Source organism: Argiope bruennichi, chromosome 4, assembly GCF_947563725.1.
Source record: "Argiope bruennichi chromosome 4, qqArgBrue1.1, whole genome shotgun sequence".
Classification (NCBI taxonomy): Eukaryota; Metazoa; Arthropoda; class Arachnida; order Araneae; family Araneidae; genus Argiope; species Argiope bruennichi.
This window is the reverse complement of record NC_079154.1, coordinates 83,296,364-83,322,086: the sequence shown is the minus strand read 5'-3', so window position 1 is coordinate 83,322,086 and position 25,723 is coordinate 83,296,364. Positions and strand designations below refer to the sequence as shown.

At 27.6% G+C, this 25,723-nt stretch overlaps 1 protein-coding gene across 1 annotated transcript; it reads left to right on the top strand.

Annotated features, from left to right (window-relative positions):
• The first annotated feature begins 16,784 nt into the window (after window positions 1–16,784).
• On the top strand, window positions 16,785–22,105 carry LOC129966685 (histidine-rich glycoprotein-like). The gene is made up of 3 exons (XM_056081201.1): window positions 16,785–16,866; window positions 19,036–19,121; window positions 20,459–22,105. The coding sequence occupies exons 2-3, from the start codon at window positions 19,036–19,038 to the stop codon at window positions 21,744–21,746; spliced, it is 1,374 nt and encodes a 457-aa protein (XP_055937176.1). The 5' UTR covers window positions 16,785–16,866; the 3' UTR covers window positions 21,747–22,105.
• The last annotated feature ends 3,618 nt before the right edge of the window (window positions 22,106–25,723 follow it).

Genomic DNA, 25,723 nt, shown 5'->3' with positions numbered 1-25,723 from the left:
TAATAAAGATAAAATTAATAAAAATAAACGTACATACCGCAACAAATAATTCACAATAAGAAACTCAAAGAAAATATTTTTTATTAATAAACATTAGAATTACATTTTCATTGTGCTGATGCTACTTTTGTGTATAAAGTATTTTATCAGCAACTTTTTTGCAGGATTAATCTTCTGCAGTCTGCATTTGATATTTGATTTCATTCATTAATTTTAGATAAAGATGTTATTATATGTATGAAGCATACATATAAAATGAAGTTAAATTTAAAAAATACGATTTGGCCGTTTTTGAGAAACTGAGGATGATAGAAATAATTACTTTTCAAATATTACATCGTTCAATTTGTGAAATTCTCCAAAAATCCATTGTTATATTTTCAATATGATTTGATATTACAATATGATTGAACTTTAGGTATACTCGTAATAAATCAAAGTCGACAATTTTTACAGAATGATTCGATATAAGAGTTTAGCTAATTAACATGGCATAAACTAGTAGGAGTAGATATTCTCTCAGTTTCACCTGTACTTATACATTTGACTCATGGCACATTTGAGGTTTATCGTCAACTTCTAGGAAAGAGAGCGGATCATGGGTTTTTAAACAGTACTGTTTTCTATCGATCAATTTGGCTTAAAATTGGGCAAAAAATTTTGATTTACAAATTTTGCGTTGAGAACATATATTAAAATTCATCCATCGAATTTATTGAATTTTGGAGTCACTGAGTTTACATACATAGTGAAAAATATAACAATCTGGCCATTGTTGGATTTGATCAGTAATTTGATACTCGTTTTCCGTTCAATATAGTAAACCATAAATGTTTGTTTATTTATTTATTTATTTTTTTGGTAGGCGGTATTTATGCTGATTTTCAGATTACACTGATATGGCAAAGCTTCATATTATATAAGATGAGGAAATTTCGCCAAATGGTAGCGTTTTCGAATTTACTTGGCGATTTCAGATTACTTCAAGATAATGAGTTAGTGATCTTAAAATTATACTAAGAGAATCAAAGCTGACCTGCCAATCGTCAAGTTAGCAAAAGTTTACATGTTTTGATCATTGTAAGGATTCGTAAAAATAAACAAATACCAAACTATTTTCTTACTTTCATCTATTTAGTCCAATTAGTTTTATTGTGTCCAGAATAAAAGAATAGTTTATATCTTTGATGGGTTTCGTTTAAAATTAAAACAAATCTATAACTGGGGTGTAAATATTACATATGAAATTGTGTATTTTCAGATTTTTATGTTTTGAATTATAGCTCGAAAATGAGTTTTTTTACATGCAATGTTTGAAAAGGGAATGCATTCAAATCTCAAAAATAAATTATAAGCTCTCTTGCTTTTTTTCTTTCATCATAGCACATTAAGAAAAAAGAAAAAAGTTAGAAAAGAGGCTCTTAGTTTCTAGTTATCCGGTTTACAAATTTACAAACATATATAATTACAGAAGTTTAATGCATTCAGACAGTTTTAATCTAACTGACGATTCATAAAATATTAAGGTAGAATTTGAGATAGAAAAATTTTCTTTCTCGGTATCGATGGTGGTAGAATTTTTTTATTTTTACATTTTATTTTTTGAAAATGAAAAATATGGGAAATCTTGCAGCAAGCTTCACAATTTTTTGAACTTAATATTTTTTCTTAAATTTTTTTTATATTACAAATAAGCTGATTTGTTTATTTTTACAGACAGATAAATACAACGAAGTACCTATTAGCCATAACTTAATTGCAGCTTCTCGGGTTCGTGCAGAATATTCTCAGGTTTTAGATTGAAGAGTTCTGACTCGAGTTAAATCTGATTATCATTGATTGGTCAAACGCTCTTTCCAATTCGATGCTCCTAGATTAATAGCGTGTGAATTCTCGTAACAAAAACTGTTATTTATTTCTTCTTGCTTTGTAATAATTGTAAATGTAACGATGCTAGTATTCTAAATTCTGGATACGTTCACTATATTTCTTCTCTTATTTAACGTATAAATATCGAGAAAAATAATTATGTTTGATGTCTGACCCTATTAGTCCATAGCCCAGATCCTGTGTCGTCCTCATCATCTGTCCATAGTTCAAAATTACAAGGTCCATCCAAAAGTAGCCTTGGTGTTGCTTTAAAACGGGGCCTTCATATAGCTGAGCTGAATTGAAGAATTGACGAATACTCCTGTCATGCGCTTTATACACAAGTACCAGAAAACCAATTAAGTCTTCTGAACGCTTTCTTTTCAACTGACTGAAGCCAAAATTTGATGCGGAATTGCAAAAGCAATCACAAGATCATATACTAAAATTCATTGAGTTTTTGGAGTTATTGCGTTTACATGAACGCAAACATATAGATCGGTAGACTGTCAATTCCTTGATGGATTTGGTGCCAAATTTGACATGAATTTATATTTTAGATGCTAATTCTATGGACTAAATTTTATGCAACTAGATCTTAATTTTCGTCATGATCTGGTTCCCTTGCATTCGGATAGACAGTTTCATCTGTTTAACTGAGTTATCGTGTTCGCTGCTAGAGAGACAAAATAACACACTCAATTCTAAAAATGAGTCTTTCCGACTCAGAAAGATTAAAACCGTAGAGATTCGTCAAAATCTCAATCTCAAAATTTTCGACGTTTGTAATACTTTCTCATCGTATACGACAAAGTAAAAAAGCTTTTGTGGATTAGCATTTAGTGATTAAATGTATTCAAACTAATCAAATTAATCTTCCTTCAGTGACTGTTGTTGTCAAATAAATACAGAAATCAAAAATTTGAGAAAAGTATTAACGAGGAGTTATGTTATTAAGAGAAATAATTTCAGAAATGTTGGAGAGTAAAATATTTTCACTAGATTTTATATAAATAATTTTTCTGCTGTTTGATATTATTCGGTTTAACAAGAATATTCAGTGTGATCAATACCAATCGCAATTAAAAACAAAAATCTCAGAACATGAAAACATCCTTATATGTTATAATTTCTTTTTTAATCACGGTGTTGCTGTTGCGTGATGAAAAGTTCTTTGTTCAAAATGCGATTTTATTTAGAACTATCTGGAGGATCTGATGTCAAATCTGCCGGTAATAAAATTCCTCTATTTTTTTCGGCGTGGGATTTTGAACCGTTGGCTCAGACGCCATTCCTGTCATTCAGTCACGGCTCAGAACTCAAATTCCATCCCATAACAGTTCTCGCGTTCTTCAAAACAATTTATATTTGTAACTAAATTCATCCAAGATAAGCTTATTCTGAACTTTCAATTCGTAACAAGGTGTTTTATCAAAACAACGGAATTGTCTAAAAAGAAATATCAGTGCCAATTACATAACACATATTTATAGAGATTACACGTTCCAATACAATGTAAAACATCATTCGGAAGAGAAAAAAACTACTTTCGGAAATTTCAAAATAGTTATTGGTCTCCAATTATAAATTTATAACAATGGAAGATGCATTCAACGAGATAAATTTATTTCAAAGGGAATGAACTTTTAATCGCCAACTATTTTCTATGGAAACCTCATTCTTCTGTTTTATGTTCCTAAACTTTCATTTCCTAGTTCTTCCTTTTATTCCACTTTAGCATTTACTATTCCTGACTGCTTATTCTAACTGATTGCTTTTACAAATTGTTTAAGAAAGCATTTGCCAACGCTAGAAATAATTTCAACGAAACAAAATGTGAAATACCATCCAACTTTCACGCTTCAGTTGAGTTCTGCGCTTCACTATCAATTTTTCCTTGTTAATATTGATAGAATAGTACTTCTTTTACGAATAACAAGCTCATGATTAAGAATATTTGAAAAGTAATGTTAGAACGCAATTTAAAATTTTCGATCGTTGTTTTAAAAATTATAATAAATGATAGAAGAAGTTAAAAAATACTGTCAAACAAAGCGAGCACATCTGTGAGGATAAATTATGATGAATGGATGTATAAATTTAAAACATAGAAAAGCTTTTTCATTAGTATTCTATTTATTCCTCGAAAAATAAATATTTGATCAATATTTATTTATATAATAATCCTATGAGAAACTAAGCATAATTTTATGTTTAGTAATCCTAGTAATAATAATTTTTACAACACGTATTCTATATATTATAGATTCAGTAATTTAACACGTTATTGAGGTAGTTCAACAAATGTAGATTTTATATAGGGTATCCTCTATAATCATGGCCCGGAAACAAATCTCTAAACCATTAGAGATAGGTATAAACTACCAGTTAGAAAAATGTTCTAAATAATATGAAGAATTGTTTTAGTAAAATATTTTGGAGATACAAACATTTAAACAAAAATGTTCCAACCTTCCGCGACTGAATTTTGAAGCTTTGGATAAAACAGTTTTAAACCATTTCAATGGTTGCTTCAGGGAAAACTCCCAATTCATAGGACACAGCTTTCTATTTTATAATTTTAAGTAATTAATATCAAAATATGACAAGAGCGGCGCAGTTTTTATGGTTGCGATTTTTCTTATTTTTGACTTTAAATACTTTGATAGTCTTTATTTTCATTACGGTAATTAATTTACTAATTGTTACTCCCTTTGCCTTTGTTTTCGCATCAGTCGCTTTTTAAATACCTTCTGTTAGGACTGTACTTCAAAGGATGTGAACAACTGACTTAGATCTAAATGCTCAGCACAGAAATTTCAAGTAATAGTTACAGTTAATGAATAATATTGTAAATTTCACAGATTTTCAGCAGAAATTAACATGCGAGCGTTTTTAATAAAATTAGATAGCTTAAAATGAATGATATTGTAAATTTCATGGATTTTCAGCAGATATTAACATGCATTGTTTTTTTAACAAAATTAAATAGCTTAAAACCAGAAGCAAAACGTAATTTTTTTTATTTCCATTTATAAATCTTTATTTTATATGAAAATCCATTGCAATTTATTTTCAGGAATTTTAAAAAAATTCGTTTAATATCTTTACTTGTAGAAGAGAATTTACATGTTACGTCTTTTCGAGCTCTACAGTTCAAATCCTCAAATCTAAACCTAATAAATTCAATAGTTCTGTACTTTGGAGGATAGATTAGGTTATTCGGAACAATTTTTAATTAATAGAAAATTAGAGATATTTTTGTGTGTTTTCGGATATAACTTCTTAAAATATTACTAGGCAGAAAGGATTTTGGCGCCATTTTAAAATTCAAGAAATTGTTTTTTAATAACACTAATTAGTTGTCATGCCCAATTTTGACAATCCTAAATCTTCTTCAGTCAGAATTCTTAGAAACCAAGTAACCACAAAAGGTAGCCAGGTTAAAATACGATTAAATGCATTCGTTCCAGATTAAAATCGCAAAACATTATCCATATTTTTAGATTTTTAAAGTAAAGCATGAGTTATTTAGAGATATACATAAAAATTCAAATAAAACATTTTTGTATCATTAAAAATACGCCTTGAATACGTATTTAATAGTTGTTAAAAGAAACCAGAATATTTCATTAAAAAGTTTAAAAGTAAACACAGAACATTTATCTTCTTCCTTTGAAAAATAGTAAAAAAGCATTCATGTATGAAAATCGGCAATTTATTTTTTCTCTCTCTTTCAAATACATTTTCATATAAAATTTTATAGTTATCTTTATTTTATTTAATAATAGGCGAAATTATTTAAAATGTCACAATTCATTGTCGCGCTGATCTAAATATTTTTTTGCTGCATTGATTAATATCTGCATCGGGGTAACAATTTTGCTAATTCAGTGACAGAAATTAAACATTTCAAAGTTCAAGATCATAAACGTAGTTTAAACTTAGATTCAAAATTATAGTTGAATATTAAGATGACAAATTAGTGCAGTATTTTAATCGAAAATGAATTTTTCTTTCGTGAAATGTAATTTTAGATTATAAATCATAAAATAATCGTTCATCAGCGAATTTTACCTCCGACAGAAGTATTGACGGTTTGTGTAATAAGAATATATATATATATATATATATATATATATATATATATATATATATATATATATATAATATGATTTTAAAAAGCTAAATAAAACTAATATTTAGCCAAATTAAAGCGACTTCAATCAATATGCCTTCAAGTTGCATTATTTTCTTTCATAATGCAGGATGTCACAAAATTCTGAGCATTACTATACTACCATTATTTGAATAATTAACTTCCGTATTAATTCTAATTAAATTTAATGCAAAAGTTTGCTAAAATACTTAAGATATTTTCTGATTAAAATCTAATTAATTCTTCAGAAGAGTAATGTCTCCAATATTTTATAATAAAAACTTAGCAAATATCTTCTCAAAATAAAAATGTTTAAAGCATATTGCAATCACTTGTTGAACAATGTTGCACCCGCTGTTAGTTGCCAAATGGAAATATTTTCTCCATGATTCAATATTCATAGGGATCCGATACATTTATTGAATATTAAAATCTTAATTTTCAATCCGAATGGTGAAAGGTAGTCAGTTAAAAATATACGATTCGATCATAAAGGCACTTCTTAAGATCCAAATGAGTATAACAAAGCATCGAAATTTTAGTAATAATAATCAAAAATAAGAATCACAACTTCACAGCAAACAATATCAATTAATAAAATAAAAAATAAATTATTTAATTTTAAAAAAAGTAATCACACATACACAAAACCGAAAAAGTTTTTGTCGTTAGTTGACATAAAGAGAAAAACATTATTATTTACTAGAAATTATTTATCATATACTGAAAAACAATAATATTATATCCTGAAAGGAAAATTAAAATGTAGAATAAATTAGAATGTAATGAACAAAGAGTATCAAGTAGAAAAAGAAACAAAGCAATGCAAAGCAATTATAAAGTAACATTAACTTTCTATTACAACAGAAGAATTTGGCCTACTTATTGAATGTAGTTATTAAAGAAATTGCAGTTAAGTTTCCAAAATGCAAGACAGTTGAAGTTTCACTCCATTAGGAATTAGAATTTTCTCAATTTTTATTCCTATAATTAACCTATAATAACATGATTTGAAGTTAGCTATTATTTAGAAATTCTACTTTCGCAATGATGTACTTTATAAAATTCTATGAAAGGGAAATGAAACTATTTAGTTAAAAGGACCATTATAATATTTTTCTGTTTCATTTTTGGTAAAAGAAATGTGAAAATAAATAAAAATTGCATAAGTTAAGAAATGCTATCCTTTATCTATATTTGGTACTGAAATATCTAGTAGAAAAGAAATGTATCTATTAAGTTTAACGTCTAAAGACTTTACGACTTCTGATTTTTGGATATTTCCTGCATTTAATTTTATTCCATCCTTAAGCGAAAGAAAGGATGTAATGTAACTTTATTTATTTTCTTCTAATTAATGCAAGAAGCGTCATATTAAAATTAACATTTTTTTTTTCATATTCTAAATCATATATGTCTTACAACTTATTTGAAGAAAAACAACTTAACTATTTAAAACACGCGCAATGCATAAAATATGAGATTAATTAGAAGCATCACACTCAATGTGAATATTGGCAACAGAAATATTGCAGCTATATGTGAAACATGTAATCATATAAAGAAAAAGAATTGCTTAATAAATACAGCACAAAATAATGTAAAAACACAAAAAAGGCAAAAGAAATTCGAAAAAATATGATAACTGCGTATAAAGTAACAAAAAGTCACAATAATAATAAATAAATAAAGTGGCACACTTAAAAAGAAATAAAGGTTTAAAAATAACAGGAAGCATGTTTTGATATTAACTTTTTAAACTTCCAAATTTCATCAGTATGAAGATCGAATTCATTAAGTTATCCTCAAGAAACGTATGTTTAAGCTTGATATCAAAATTTGTATCTCAAGAACCCACCAATTCAAAATGGTTGTATAAAGTAATAATTGTACATATATTAAAATTTCAGGAATCTTATTCTGTATAATTTAGTTATTAATTTCTCAAAAGTTTTATCTTATTGAAATATTCATTATTTTTAAATTGTTATGAACTAACCGTCTTTAGCGACTAATTGTCTCTAAAATATTAGTTATTAATTAAATCCTTTACGCAGAATTTGTTTTTCATGATTCTATCAAATATTAGATATTAATTCCTTCTAAATATTTTTTAGTATTTACTGCCAAGTATATTAATAATTACATTATTTATGTTATTTTAATAATAGTTGTAATGAGCATAATTTTATTGTTAATTTAATAATTTTACATTTTACATAATTTTCCTGTCCATAATGTTCATGAAAATTCCAAATAAAATCGATTCAAAAGCATCGTAATGCGATTAATAACAAAACATCCAGGTAATTCATTTTGTAATTCTCTGCTTTTTTAATGGCTTTGGGGCTTCACTTTCTTATTCAGCATGTGAGTTACGCAAATAAAAACATCTTTCTTCCTTCTCTTTAAAGAATAGTAAAATCGTTTTATTAAGTGTTTAAGAAAGAATGAAAGAAGTCTCAATTTCATTGTAATAATAAAATGTGTTATTGAAATCTGTACAAAAATAATACCTTAAAGAAATTATCAAAATCCATTAAGAAATTGGATTATAATTAAGTTAATATCTTTAAATGGACAAAATTTTGTATTTTAAAGTAATACAAAAATCATTTTTGTGCCTTAATATTTTCAGTAGATGTGGAGGAATAAGACTTAAAACTTTTTAATTTTTAATTAATTATGATTAAGTTTTTAAAAAAGTCTGCCATTTTTATATCTTTACCCTCCAGCTTTTATTCATTCGAAATTTTATAGCTGAAGATGAAATAGTATAGCATCAATAAACCGATACATTCATTTTTTTAAATTTGTAGTAAAGATAAAATTTTGTAAGGTATGAAAAGCTTCCTGAACGTTTATTCAACTGTTCTTTCAATTTCTTAATACAATGTCCTGGGATTCAAGACATTTAATTAAAACAAAATAGTAAACGTAAAAAGCCTTTTTTAACATCATCTCTTTACCTTTTTCCCCAAAAATAAGTGTCTTATTAAAGAAATAGTTTTTGACACAAATTAAAGAGGAAAAATTACTTATGATGCAGTCATCTGATAAACCATGTCTTCTAATAATAGTGTCGCACACACACTAATACGGACAGAAGCCAATAACTTTCTTTCATTCCCTACAAACAATAAGTCCAAAGTCATGGAGAAAATAGAAATAAGAGTAGCTGCAAATATTTTTTTACGTTTGGAAAGTAAGTTACTTAAGACACACTAGTTTTAGGAATTTATTTGACTTTTGTCATTGTTAAGTGCTTTACCAATGTATCAAAAAAAATTCTTCTAAATACTTTTTTAATGTTACCATTACAGTTTCACAATAAAACCACTTACATAATAGAGCAATGAGAACAGGCATGTTATTACGTATGTGCTTGTTATTTTGATTACCGTTATTATGTTTACTGAAGTGTGACTCCAATTGTAACTACATTCACGATCTTCTATCTTGCGGATGAAATTTGATGTTGCTATTGAATTTTTATCAAATGTTAGAGGTTTTAATAGCAAAATAAATCGATTCTAAAGACCCAAATTAAATAGGCCAGTAAATAATTTTACCAAAATAACTATATTTTCAAAGGAAATATTTGAATAAATAATAGAATGTTTATGTTTAAGTATATGTTGTTTGCAGTCTACCTTTACGTTTATCCTGTTTTTCTTATAAACATAATTAAAAGACAAAATTAAGTTCCTTACGAAAAAAATTGCTTCATTTAACTTGTAATTAAAAGGAGAAAACATGTTGATAGTAAAAATTAAAGTTTTGATGTGTAACGTATATTTCTTATTTTTATAAAACTCTAATCGCTTAGATTAATAGAGACTCTATATAAGTGACTGGTACATTTAGAATCGAGAAATGTTTTTAAACATATAATACAATGAGAAATGTTTAGATTATTCAGATGAAAGTAATTCATTAAATAAGTATAGATAAAACTATTGAAAAGAAATGAAAAAAATATATAATTGCGTATTCGCTAATAAAAATATTTTAAGAAGATAACTTTGACTAACCAAACCTATTTTTTTCCGTTGCATAGCATTCAATTTATCATTATTGCAAAAGCGAATAGTGATCTTTATCATTCTATAAACTATATTATGTACAGTATTCAATCAATTTAAATGTATTTAATAATATAAGCAGTAGCTCTTTTATAAGGAATATTTGTTTCAAGATATTAGAAAAATCATCAATTAAATTCATATAATTTTTAATTTATTGGCAAACAAAATGGTGCTGTGAATTTATAAGCGAAAAATTTACTGTCAGAATTTAAATCCACATCATTAGTTGAAAAATTTCATCTTCGCAAGATCGCATTTAAAAATTGCCATTTATGAATACTTAGACTTTCTGAAAACAAAATTTAGCTTTTATTTGCGAATAATTAGTAATTACAAGGATCGGAACTGCAATATTATACTAAACTTGAAAACTTATAAATCTATAAATTTTCATTCTACACATAAGTTGCTAAAAATACAATTTTATATTTGTGATAAAAATCACTGACATAAGCTTGAATAATGAAGAGTTTAATAGAAAACAATGTTATTTTGGAATATATAATGAATACTTCAAATTTCAACAGCAGAAAAACGGTTTTTAAATTTTTGCCTAAAATATTATTACAGGACATAAACATCTCAACTTCAGCATAAATCTAATGCATTTATAAAAATGCTTTAATTTTGTGCAGCATAAATTGGAAATTTTTAATATATTTTCTTATGAATATGATTCATTTTTATGTACCTGATATTTAAATAAAAGCTGTCTTAGATTTTACTGTTTTCCTGTTCTCATAAAATTAGATATTAGCTGCAAAAGCGAGCCACCGTAACCATGGTAACTCAATGACAGTCCACGCAACAGCGATGAGGACACTCTATCCCTCCTCACACCAACAATCTTACTTTAATCACCAGAGAAAAGAGAATCAACGACCATACCGGAAATCTTCATTCTAATAAATGGACTGCAGCTCGGAGGGAGGAGGAAATATCTAAATTTTGTTAATGTCTAAATTTTTTCAATGGTATGCAGTTAATGTACAAGTACCAAAGAATATATTAAAAAAATAATGATAATTTTCCTTCCTTTATTTAATTGTTATAACTGAAATATTTAAGTGCACAACAGATAAGATATGAATTTCAATATCAATGAAGAAAAGCAAACGATTTTTTCCTTCTAATAATAATAAAATATCAAACGATAAATTCGTACTTAGTATTATAAAACTTGATTATTTGCATTTAATTGAAAGACAAATATTTGTAAACGATAGTTAATATTTTTTTTAATATATTTAAAATAAAGAGATAAATTTTCAGTTCTTGCAACTAATACAAACTTCTGGTACTTGCTAAAAATTTCAGAGGTATTCAATAATATAAATTTTATAATAAGCCCAGATTTGTATATTACCTACATAATATTTATACTTTGATATTATTTATTTTGCAATAAATTCTGAATTGTCTGATAGTAATATAAATATTACCTATGCTGCTTCAATATGCAACATTTCATTTTTACTTTATCATATAGGATGTATAAAGTTACGTAATCGTCAAAAAATTCGAGATTTTGATGAAACTCTTCATTTCGGACCTCTCTGAGATCAAAAAACTTATTTTAGTCATTACAACTGCCTATTAGTTAATTTGTTTGTTTATCTGTAACAAATTTAATTCAAAAACACGTTGAGATAGAAAAAAGAAATTTCATATAGGTCTTTTCACTAAATTTGAAGAATTCTGTTAAATTTTTAACAAAATCTGTTCAGAGAAAATCTGTTTGTCCGGTTGTTTAAGTACAAACGTACTACTCAATAGTTACAAAATGCAGATAAAATTTGGTACACAGGTTTAGCATCTAAAATAGAGATTCGTAACTAATTTTGAACCAAATCTGTCAAGAGGTTCACCATCTGTCAGTTCGTACTTTCTCATGAATGTAAGCGCAATAATTCATAAATGCAACGACTTAAAATCAATGAAATTCGTTAAGTAGTGTTGTGACAACAATTGTAATCACAAGACAATGATCAAAATTTTTGTAAAAATTGGCTTGAAGAAAAAAAAAGGGGGGGGGGGTCCAATTATCAAATTTCCTAAAATTCTACAGTAGTTCAATTATAAACATTTTAGAAACAAAACTTCAACAATAAATTTGTAGTTGAGTACTGTTTGATTTCTCTGAAAGCTAATTACTGTCAATTTAAAATTATTTCTAAGCTTTTCTCTTATTTATTTCTGTGTTGAGCTATAATTATTGTTCCTTATCAGTTTTTTGATGTCAAGTTCTATAAGTACTGATTCCTCCAGTTTTCCTGAAAAATCTGCGACTTTTCATAAAACTGTTTGAACCATTCTGCTTTGATAAAATTAAAAAAAAAACTATTTTAGAAACCTTACTTTCATAAAAGACGACGGAATTCAACCGTTTTTGGATGATTTAGACTTTTTTTTGTTGTTCCAGAATACACTATTTCCCTTTAACCCCCCTTTTTTTTCTTTATATCATGTCTCACTCGCAGAGAAAATACGATACTTCTGAACTCAGAAACAAAAAACATACGCTTTTCAAATCGCCAACAGTTGCTATTTGTGTTTTGAAAGCTTTTATTAAGTGTCGATTCAAAGTGCACTCATCGCACCTATTTAAATGAACTGAGAAAAACACAGCTGGAGAAATAGGAAAATGACTAAAAATAGAAGTGGAATGACCGAAAAGATTGTGTAAGACATACATAAACAAGTTAATAAAGTTTTAACTTGTTTTCCTAGGTTTTGTTGTGTTTTACGGACAGTTACCAATTTAGAAGAAAGTTCTAAATTATTTTTCCACTGAAAAAAATTAATAAAGCTCATATTATTATCGAAAATTTGTTCATAAATTTAATACGCTCCTTCAAATAATGTAACGTTCTTCTGAAATAATCAAATTTCTAACACATTAGATCTATGCGTTATGATAAATCTATACTTAATGAAACAAACTGCATTCCTAACAATTAGCATTCAAAAAGTTATAAATTACAATAAATATTTTTAAGAAGTCCTTTCATAGGCCTTGGTGATAATATTCAGTGAAAGTGGAACACATTACATGCTCCATTGCACAGAACTTCACACATCTGTGCATCTATATATCTGTAACTTCTCACTCAATTAATTTTTTGGATTACAATCAATGTATTTTATACTTTTGAAATAAAAAAAGAAATTTAAAATATTAAATATAGCAATTATTCTGTTGAAACAAGAAAATTTCAATACTCATTGATATAAACTTTTATGTGTTGCATTTTTAATGCATTAGTGAATGCAATGCTGCTAAGTTTATGTTGAAAAAAGTTTTTTGAAGTTAAAAATCTCAAAAATTCTAGAAATATAATTTTTTTTTGAAAAATCCACTAATAAGAAAAAAAACATTTTAATCATTTTATTATTTATTATTAAATTTTATTATTATTGTCTTATTTTTGCTATTTATTATTTAAATAAAAACCTTTTCTCCTGGCGTCTTACCAAATGTTAGCATAATTCGAATAAATATCAATCAGGAATAAATAACTTGTATCTATAAAAATGTTTTAAATCATATAATTCTTGAAATGTTCGCTTCCACCAAAACTTGTTTAAAGTGCTAAATTTTTTAATCAAATTTGTATTTAAAATATTATAAAACATAAAATAATAGAAGGGAAAATGAGAAACCAGGCCAATTTGAATTCACACTCGTAAAAATATTAATGCTCTCTAATCTATCATGATCAAGTACAAACCTATATGCAAATAAAGTTTATCCTTTGACAAATTTATTCTGAAAATAGATATATGCTACATAGAAGCAGTCGTTCTTCAGGAAGAATGGAGCAATTGTTAATCACAATTTTCTGTTAGGTTCGTTCAAATAATTACTGAAACAATCCAATAAAATTGCGAATTTCTGTCACCTAATTCAACTGTCAAAATTTTCGAATCTTTTTATAAAAACGTGAGCAGTATTTGCGCTGCCATATCTTTACACACATAACTGGATATATTCACGAGTAAATCCATTTATAAAAGTATTTGAATTATTTAGAAATCATTCGATTCAGGTGCATGAAAGTCACCTTTTTCGATTAAGATCTAACTTTTATGAAGGCAAATAATTGTTACAGCTTTGGTATCGCTTGTTTTCACTAGGATTAATTAAAACTTGATTATAATTACAGAACTATTACACATATATGCGCGAGCGTGCACACACACACACACATATATACATAAAGAAGCTGATAAAATAGTTTCTATAATTAAGAAACTGGATTTTAGGTAACTTCAATTTAAAAAATACTAGTATAAATTCTTGAAAATATCTATTTAATTCCTGAAAACAAGTTGCAATTATCAATTAAATAAAAATATATTATAACAGAGCATTAAAAAAAAACTCAACTCTCGTTGCAACAAAGCATACATCCATTTGAAATTTATTCAGCAAAGCGTTTTTCAAGAAGGTTGGAAAAATTGAACGTTTCTAAAAAAAAAGGAGAAAATTATAAACTTTTGACTGATACAATTTTTTACAATCCAAAAAAAGAATATTAAAAATTCAGTATTAAAGCAAATACACATTTTATACTTTTCAGAAGCAGAAAATTTACGAAAATAGGAGATTAGTCTTAAGAATACATTAAAAACAAATAACACAATAAGCTGATCCAACTCCATATAAATAAAGAAAATGCTAAAAAGAAGCATAGGATACAAGAGTGTAACCAAAGGAAGTGGTCTTCCCGAAGCCTTTCTGTTGACTCTCCAGTAACGGTTTTATCTGTCTCTCCCCACATAATATTGTGGAGCTTGGGTAAGGCCTGCATAGCATTGCCGAACGATAATTACAAAATAAAGACTTTTGGCATAAATCTAGTATTTTTATTGAAAGAATGAAGCGAATAAGAATTTTGGAGATACATTCGCTTCTGTTTTTGTATTCATTGATTTAATTCATTGAGTTTACGAGATGTGAAAGTATTACCAATGGATGATCAACCTTTTGGCAGGTTTGTTTCAAAATGTGATTCTATAATTTTTATCTCAAGTTCATACATCAAATTTTATCCATCTAGCGTAAACCAATATTGAATTATTGAATCCATATATAACGCACCAAAAATGTGTTTTTCGAACTCAGAGAATTCTGAAATGTAGATATTCGACAAAATCTCGAGTTCTAATTTTTAACGATTACATTACTTCCCCTTTATATCTTATACAAGAAAGCAGAAAGGTTAAGGATTGCTGATCTGAACTAGAGCTAAGGATATAAATTGCTTTTCTACGGTTTGTAGCCTTTTACACATTTTCACATTAAATAAAAATTGAATAAAAATCATAGGCTAAAACACTTCATAAGGTTTTTGAAATTGAAATCATAGGCTAAAACACATTTTTAGAATAACCATATGAAAAAATTATGAGGTAGTTATAATCTATTAACAAATAATAATTTTTAAATGCCATAAAAGCCATAAAAGAAAACACCACTGAAACCACTTTTTACTTTTACTCATCTTTTTGTCTTGCTTCAAACCTTAAGTTAAACAATTTCATAATCTAAAAATTCCTTCAGTGCTCTCTCTAACCTCACTTTGAAATTCCATTTTTAAAAATCTAAATATTTATCAATGAGAAAATTTTTTTAAACTTATATAGTAAAGATTCTACTTTATAAAAATGAAACATTAGATTTTGCACCAAAATATTTATTAAAATAATTTTTCAATCTAAATAATTCTGAAAAATTGTTGAAAAATAAAGGAAAATTAAATGACACTTTAAACATGATTTTGAAATCCATTCTTACAAAAACAAACGCAAAGTTTGAAACAAATCTCTAACATATTCTAATCTCAAACTCTCTACATATTATATGATAAGCTTAAAACTAATATTTCTGAAAGCAAATTTGTGATGAATAAATTTAAAGCCATAAAATAGCCATTCCCAAATAAATTATTCGCTTTGTCCACACCTCAATTTTTATGAATTCGAACGCTCATTCTATTGTGTTTACGACGGAAACATTGAATTTTATTATGCTTCTAATTAGGTAAAAATACATGGTTTTCACTTCCTGTAATTTATTCGCATACCATTCCTTACAACGAATTTCACACACAATCCTTCATCCTAAATTGGTTCACCAAAATTCTCTTTGAAATGAAAGGAACACACAAATAATCGTGGGAAATAAAAATTATTAAAGAAGTCGAAGTCTATTATTTAAATTGGCGCGACCAATTTTGGAGCACTTTCTCAAGAAAAAAAGGTCATTATTCCCCACACTTTCTCTCTCAAAAAAGAAAAAAATAATAATAAATAAGAAAGAGAAAATAATCAATATTCTAAAAAAGATCGACACATTTTTATTTCTTACACTTTCCGGAGACGTTGCCAACACTGACATAATAACCTTTAACAATCGGCAATGATTGCAAACGATCGCAAAAAGAAAAAAAAAAGAATAAACAAAAGCAAAGATAATGACAAAAATTTTGGAGGGGACAAATTTGTTTGTTGTTTCTGCTACGGTTCTTTTTTAAAAATGAACGTCCTTTTGAAGGAAGTACATGTTACCGTCATGCATGATGAAATATTCTCGTTTTCTTTTAAGCTATAGGAAGTATTTTATATGGAAGTTGCGGTATTTTACTTCGGGTCTAAATCAAGTATATAAGGCCCTGCACCCTGTTCATTTCCATCACAAAATCAACATCGAGTAAGTCAGTTCATCAAGGCTTCCTCGAATCAAAGGTATCTTTTGGATTACTACTTACGTTTTGGATTAAACTTCTGTGTTCGTGTATTCTCGTATAAAGTCAACGGATTTCAAGATGTTTCGTTCTTAAGTGTTGTACCCGGTTCGCTTTGGTAAAATTCATAGATTCTGTTTGGAATAAAATTCCACATGTTTCTAGACTAAATTATTTTTTTTCAATAATATTTCTTTCAAATTAATAAGTTTTTATGAATTTATGATAAAAATTCTTCAATAATATTTTAATATTATCGATAAGTTTGGTGGAGTTATATTTTGTAAAATAGTTATTTTATTAAAAGTTACCTAAATTTTAAAATGTGATGAAATTTTACAAAAATTGAAAAAAAAAATCTTTTGGTGCTTTTTTACATTTTTTGAGTCTAAATGAATAAGAATTTATATGGAGTTTAATAGCAAAGCAATAGTTAAGGCCTAAAATATAATTTTAATACAAATGTTTAATTCGCAATTCTCATTTTTAAACTGGAAAATGACGTAAATTCTGTTATAAAAAATGTATTTAAGGACGGAAAATAATGCCTTCAAGCTTTTTATTTTTAATTTTAAATACTAACAAAAAAAGGATAACTTTTTTAAAGACCTCGAATTAATTCTAATTCGAGAATAATCGAATTTCTGTAATATTTGGTTTTAGAATTTCTTAACATCATTTTTGAAAATTTGGTTAATTGTATCATATTTTATTTTAATTATTAAAAGATGAATGATATCTGTAGAAATTTATTTTAGTGCTTTGTAGTAAAATGATTCGATATAGTCAATAGTTTTTGATTGCTTAAATGTTGGTAAAAATATTTTATTAGAAATTTTATATAATGCTAAGCTCAATCATTTTTTAATTTTATATGGTGCAAATAACTTGATAGAATAATAGCAATGAAAAATTCATCTTGTATTTTATAACATAGCCATCAAGTTGTCAGGGAAATAATTAGAAAAACTCGAGTGATCTATTTTTAATATTTCTAAATATTTCTTTCTTTTGATATCTAATTTATATCCTGAAGCGAACCTTCTTTTTATACTTAAAATGCTTTTCTATTCCATTTTTCAAATAAATTTTTCGTGCTAATTTGTATTTTGCGAATGCAATCAGTAAATGCTGGTTGTTATCTTTCTTCTTATAGTGAGTGAACTAATTTAATTGAAATCATTAGTAAAAGAAGAATCATTCTTCATTTGTGATAATTTGTTCTAATGATGCTATTGCAGTCCAGTTTGAAGAGAAACACCAGCTGCGAGCCATGTGCGCTTTCTGGATATTAGCAGATTCAAAGTTATTAATCATGAGAGTTATCAGTCATTTCAACTAATCTTGTTATAATATCAGTTGAGAATTTTATGCTAACACGAAGAAATGCGTCATTGATTAAGTTAAGGCGAAATGGAATCCCTCTTGTTTGCTAAGAGGAAAACGATTGGAATTTTTTTATTTAGTAGATTTTAACCAATTTCATATACATAATAATAATAAGCATTTTGTAGCAATTGTTTTGACTGAGCTTTATTGGATGAATAAATCATAAAATTAATTTGTACAAAACAAAATTATAAGCTTTGTTTAAAGCAAAATTTTTTAAAATTACATAATTAATTTGGAATTCTTATTTTTACCATGACTTCGATAATATTGTTATTTATGCTTAACCCTTAAGTATAGAAAATGGATTCTGATAAAAGAACATCTTTTACTTACCAGAATAATTCAAAATATTCGCGAAGAAAAATCGGTATATTATTTTCAGTCGAAATTTTTCGATTTTCGCATGATAAGTCTGTAAATTGGCCAAAAGTAATCTAAAATTGAATTGGTAAGTTTTAATTGATTGTGCATATAATGCAAAATCTACAAAATTCAAACAATTTTGTTCTTGCATAATTACATACAGATGTGCCGTTATTTACATGTTTGTAATAAAACTTTCATAATGGGAAATACTATGATTTTTCTACTAACATACAATCAAAATATTCGAAAAATGTAAGAAGTAGAAATGCGAATAAGTGTAGTTTCAGTTCAATTTTAATTCAGAAAAGAAATTTTTTGTTTTGTTATCCATGGTATTAACTAATGCAATTTTGTTTAACATTTCTTTTGTATGCTTCTAAAACTTTTTAAACTAATCTAAAATTACTTTCAGATGAGGATCAATATGAAGCTGTGCTTGGTATTGCTGGTGGTGGCTGTTGCCTATGTAACAGCAGAGCCTGAACCTGAACCCGAACCGTAAGTTGCTTTTTTATTTCTACTTAGAACTCAAAAATGTTATGTTAATATAGTAATCTCAAACGCTTATAAATAACTGAAATATTTTGATAAATATCCAGTGTAACAATTCGGTCAATGACATTTTTAATGTATGCTAAATTAAAAAAATAATTCATTCCATAAAAGTAAGAAAATATTTGTTTATATATAAGGGAAATTGAAATCTCACTTATAAAATTCATCCTTAATTCATTAATATGATATTAAAACAAATGTTTCACCTTTATGCAGTTGTCATGAGCATAATATGATGTTTTAGTGCTTTAAGCATCTTAAAAATAAAACAAATGCCTTAAAATTTTAAAGAATCTTAAATAAGATTAATTATTATAAATAATATAAAGCATTTTTTTTTAAAATTCAGTTCAACGAAGATAGCATCAAAATGTATTGCATTACATTTGATGAGCGAATTTCTTTCAAATATACAGTTTCTTTTTATATAAACATTTCATTTCAACAAAAGTAGAAAAAATCACAAAAAAAAAAAAAAAATATGTTTTGAAACGAACGCACATACTAAAATATATTTGAACACATTTCTTAGAAAAACTAAGTACTAATTCTTAAATAATGCCTAGTTTTCTAAATTAGAAACTTAAAATTAATTTGTTTAAAATATTATTAAATTGACATTTTAATAAATACTATATAATTAGCAATCTTAAGTTACTAAGAGCGTCGATAGCAAAAATTCGAACGTGAGTGGTTAAACCATCATCTTACTGTCTTTATGATAAACGATTTTCCGAACACATTAATGTTATTTTATAAGAGATATAGCAAATAAAATACATGAAATTAATTAAATTTAAGAAATGTTTTAAAGAACAGGAAAATTTTAATTTTGATGGATTCAATAACGAATAGCGAAAATTAACGATTCTGATGTAAACAAAAAAAAAGTATATTGAATAAAGTAGAGAAAGTTTAGTAAATTAAAAAAAAGAAGAATTGGCAACAACTAAACGACGCGAAATGAATTGAGAATTAGTTTAAGATGGGCTCATTTTGATATTAATAATGAAAGCATTAATTGGCACCAAATGGGAAAAAGTGGACAGTCAAGCCATGATACATGTGATATGTTGTTAACGCATGATTAAAGTATTTTAAACATCTAAAAAATATATATTAAAAGTCAAATATATATAGCATCTATTCATGGAGATCAGGGTAAAAAATAAATAATGCGTCTCTATTCTTTACAAATTAATCAATTTAAATATCTTCTTAATTAACAAAATTAAAGTTCCGTACTTAATAGTTATTGATGATATTATATATTATTTCAGAATCGAAGACAAGAAAGTAATTGTCATTAAGGATAAGAGTGAACATCACCACCATCATCACCATCACCATCACCATCATCACAAACACGGACATGATCACAAGCATGGACATGAACATAAACATGGGCATGAGCACAAACATGAGCACGGTCATAAACACGGACATGAGCATAAGCATGAGCATGGTCACAAGCACGGTCATCTCCATAAGCACGGCCATGAACACAAACATGGTCACGAACACAAGCATGAGCATGGGCACAAGCATGAACATGGACACAAACACGAACATGGTCATAAGCACGCACACGCTCACAAGCATGGACACGAGCACAAGCACGGTCATGAACACAAACATGAACACGGGCACAAACATGGGCATCTTCATAAACACGAACATGGACACAAACACGGTCACCATCATCATCACGCCCATAAGCACGGACATGGTCATAAACATGAACACGGCCACAAACACGGTCATGAACACAAGCACGGACATGGTCACAAACACGAGCACGGACACAAACATGAACATGGACATAAGCACGGACATGCCCACAAACATGAACACGGTCACAAACATGGTCATGAACATGGTCATAAGCACGGACATGAGCATGGTCACAAGCACGGACATGTCCACAAACACGGTCATGAACACGGACACAAACACGGTCACGCTCACAAGCACGGACACGAACACAAAAACGGACATGCTCACAAGCACGGTCATGAACATAAACACGGACATGGACACAAACACGAGCATGGTCACAAACACGAACATGGACACAAGCACGGACATGCCCACAAGCATGGTCATGGACACAAGCATGGACATGAGCACGGTCATCACCATGGTCACAAACACCATCACAAATGGCACGGAATCATCCACGGTCATGGCCACTCTCTTCATGCTGAACCCCATGGATTCGAAATCCCTGCAGTTGGCGAGCATCATGGTTTTGAAGGCGTATCTGAAGTAGAACATGGTCACGGATTTGAAGTCGATGCCGAACCTGAACTTGAAATTGAGCCCCATCATCAGGAAATTCCTGAACATGATCTGTATGAAGCCAAGACTGGCGGACTCGACGTTCCTCTTACTGGATTCAACAGCGAGCTGAAACATGAATCTCTTTTTACTGGAGGACAAGGACTTACTCAGGAATACCGCAAATTCGGAGGAAGCCTTGGACTTGGAGGAGATCCTTTCTTTGGCAAATTCGGAGGATTGGGTCTGTCTTCAATCGACAGGAAAGATGCCTTTGTCAAAGCATAAGCAAATGAAGGGACGTTCTAGAATATGAAAATGTGAAATGCAATCAGTTAGTCATGAAGACTTGACTGGATTGCTTCCTAGATGTTAATTTATTTTTCTGCCTTCGCCAAATATCCTGTACAACTTTTTGTAGGAAATTCAACACCAGTTTCAGAAGCATGTTGGTACTCCTTATTTCTTTTATAAGGAGTTCCTTCATTCATCCCCCCAAATGGTTTTTGTCCACGAAAATAGCCAGTTCATGTTGGGTATGGAAATATGTATGATATTGTACAGAGAAAAAGTATTTATGGGCGTATCACCATTAAAATATTTTTAATGCAATTATTGCATTTGTATAATAAAATGCTTTCATTGAATTTTTTTGTCTTTTATTTGTATTTTCTATGTTGCATTTGAATTCGTTCATTTTGCTAAGAATTATTAATATTGAGATTGAACATAAGAAATTAATATAAAATATACAGACTTTTTTTAGTTTTTTTATTAATTATTATCATAAATCTTTTATAGGAAAAAAATTATTTATCAATATTTGTAAATATCAAATTTTATAGACTTTTTATAGACATTGGGAAAAATAATTTCCGAGTACATCTATAAAAGAGAAAACAAACTTCAATTTTCAGAAAATTACAAATTTCAGATTAAATTATTCACCACAAATAGCAAATTCCAAATACAGATTCTAATGAATTCTCAAATATTTCAGTTCATTAAAACCAAAAGAAAAACCTTAACTTTTGACTAACTAATATTATTGAGACATAATATTAGTTAAATTTAGAAGTTTCAGCTCAATTTTACGGAAAATGAAAACTGATTGAAAAAAAATCACTTCAAAGACGCTAAAGAAGGCTTTCAGAATTTTGTTTTGAAACGAATTAAAAATATTAAGATGAAATTAAGGAAGCGTACACTTTGGTGGGTTTAACTTTTCTTCCCCAAACTTAAATTGTAATCACACACATAATCATCGATTTAATACTTGATCAGCTTTTGATTAAGCAATTTAATCCACCAATGAAACTACATAAGCTTTCATTCATAAACAAAAAATATTAATCTTTATTCCATAAAATAAATTAATTTTTTTGAATAAAAAAAATTATTCTAAAATCTCAGCTATCTGTATCTGAGTTTCCAGACTAGTATTATTTGCTTACATTTATGTTTTAGGTATTAAACCTATTTATTATTCATTTAGATTTATTTAATTTAAAGATGGTTAAAGAAAGGAATCCATCTCTATTGAAAAGATGAATTCAATTCAGAATGGAAAAATAAACTATGAGAAATTGTCTTTTTTCAACCTCCAAATATTTTGTATGATCTTGTTTAAACTTTCACTTAGCCAGTTTTTAACACCATCCATTAAGAAATGTATAGAGACTCAAAAGATATAGCATATGGAAATATTATATTAAGTAGAATATAATTAACAAGTTAAAATAAAATATATGATATTTTCTACGCATTTCGGAATTGTATACTCTTGAAACCTATATCGACGAACTCCAGTCACTTGAAAGTTAACTGTGCTTCTTAACTTAATTTTTTGCATAAACTAAGAATAAAAAATATTAAAATATTTACCAGAATAAATAAAATTCTTTATTAAATTTACTCTAGTGTTCAAGGGTATGAAAAAAATAAACTGAGTTGGCTATGACACTTTTCTCATGAGACTGATTTCTCCATCACATGAACACGTTCAAATGGATTCCCATATTATATTGATACATATACATTTTTTTTACAATATATGTTGAAAACAATCGTTACTATCTAGCTCAAAAAGGAAGAGCAATCTATATAAACGAGGCAAACACATCAAAATTGCTTTATCACAAAAAATGTGTTGCACGAAATAAGGCGAAGCTTAAGGTATAATATGTATTTAATTATTCGGGTTTTAGCATAACTTGCAACGATTACTCTTGCCTTTTGAAACACACAAATATTATTGCGTTATGATGCTATACTGGAGTAAATGTACTATTAAAGTTCCTTAACGTCAATATAAAAATGTATCTATGATATACGGCGGAAAACTTGTCTTGGATATACAGTTTTATGGTAAAGAAACTCCAAGATTAATTTTTTAAAGGCTCGATCATTAATTCACAGGTAGACTTGAATATTAAACTGATTTCAAGGAACTTAAGCTTAAAGCTACATGCTATTTCAGTAAATATTTTGCCCTAAATATTTAATGGCCCAAGTCCTCCTTTTCAGTTCTGCATTTAAAATAAAAAATAACTATCTTTTCAAATTAACTTCATCCCACAGTATTTTCAATGCCATTAAAAAACCATTAAAATCTTTTTGTATGTAAATTATTTGATTGGTGCAAAACCTTTTGATTTTGGTTGAAGAGGAATCCTGCTCTTTACAATATTAAAAGACTGTAAATGCTTAAAATTTTCGTGTGTATCCTTTAATGGGACTGTGATCCTTTACTGTCCATCCTTGAAATAAAAAAAAATGTAAAGAGAAACTGTGAGTTTTTAAATAAATATTAATTAATTATTTTTTAAGTAAATTTGAGTAAAAAATAAAGATTTTTAAATATAAAAGTGGTAATATTTTGCTAATAATATATAAAGATAAAAAAATTCTACGGATAAAACAGTTCTTTTAATAACAAAATGTTAAGCGGTTGTATGATCCATTTTATTTTCAGCTCCATTATATAACATAATTTACTACTTATATCAGTTAATATCTTCAAAACTACTGCGAATGACTGAAATTATAAATCATTCTGTCTAATATTTACATTTATATAAAAAAAATGCAACTAAAATGCAAGAAAACAAACTGTAACAATTCTGAATGAAATCAAATGCTAGTAAATGAAACTTCGATGATCGCCTCAGATGCCTTAATATCATTGCAAATTTTCCTCCCCTTTCATTAAGTGTTCACGAATGAATTGCCGCGAAATATGTTTTGATCGTTAGTGATGATCCTTCAGACGCGTTCGGAAGACTGGGAAGTTTTCTGAGAACTAACAAAGATTGTCTGAGCATGCATTTGCTTAATAGTCATACTTTAGCAAAAATATCTTTTGTATATCAATTCCTTAAGAACAGAACTTGTCATTGCAAAAAATTTCTTATCTCCCAAAGATAATTTTTTTATTGTTTGGGAGAGAAACCAGTGCTTTCAAATATTCTCTACGAAATTAAAATTACCCTAGGAATAAGAAGTAACGTTGTGTTGTTTGTAATTCAATATGAAAACAAAAAGTATTATTTTTCTTTTTAGATCATTTGGCCTAAACTTATTAAATATATCACATATATATCCTGGAGGGTGAAAATCTACACCTGGGGGAGATTTTTTTGAATTTTTGATTAGAATTTTAATTGATTAAAACTGAATTTTGGTCTTTTTCCAAGATAATATCAATAATTATTATTACACAATAAAGTTAGCACTGTTTCAAAATTTAAAAAAAATATCAATTTAATAATCGTAAGAATTTTTTTCTGAGTTTTGTTAATTTTTAAAAAAATATTTCTTTTTGCCTAATTTCCAAAAATAAAGTACATTATTGCTCTGAAATTCAAACCTTTTCTATTGTTTCATCAATTGTTTGATCGTGTGATTTTATTTCATTATTGAAAGTTAAAGAAGAAGGACTGAGCATGAAGTTATATCTATATGATTTTTATAAAATTAAATATAACCAATATTCCTAGTTAATTAATTGGTCGCCAAAGGTGACTAAATCTCATTTATCAGTAGGAAAAGGGGCTCAGTAATGCCCTGTGATTCCACACTAACAAGGAAGATTTAAAATTCTGTGAATATCAAACAATGCATAATATAATATTTAAACTCAAAATCTTTAAAAAGCTCAATATTTACATTTTAAACCGGAATTTTTTTGAAGTAATTATTTCAGAAGTTGCAAAATGAAGTAAAATCAGACAATCGGACATACAATTATATTATTTAGTTAAATA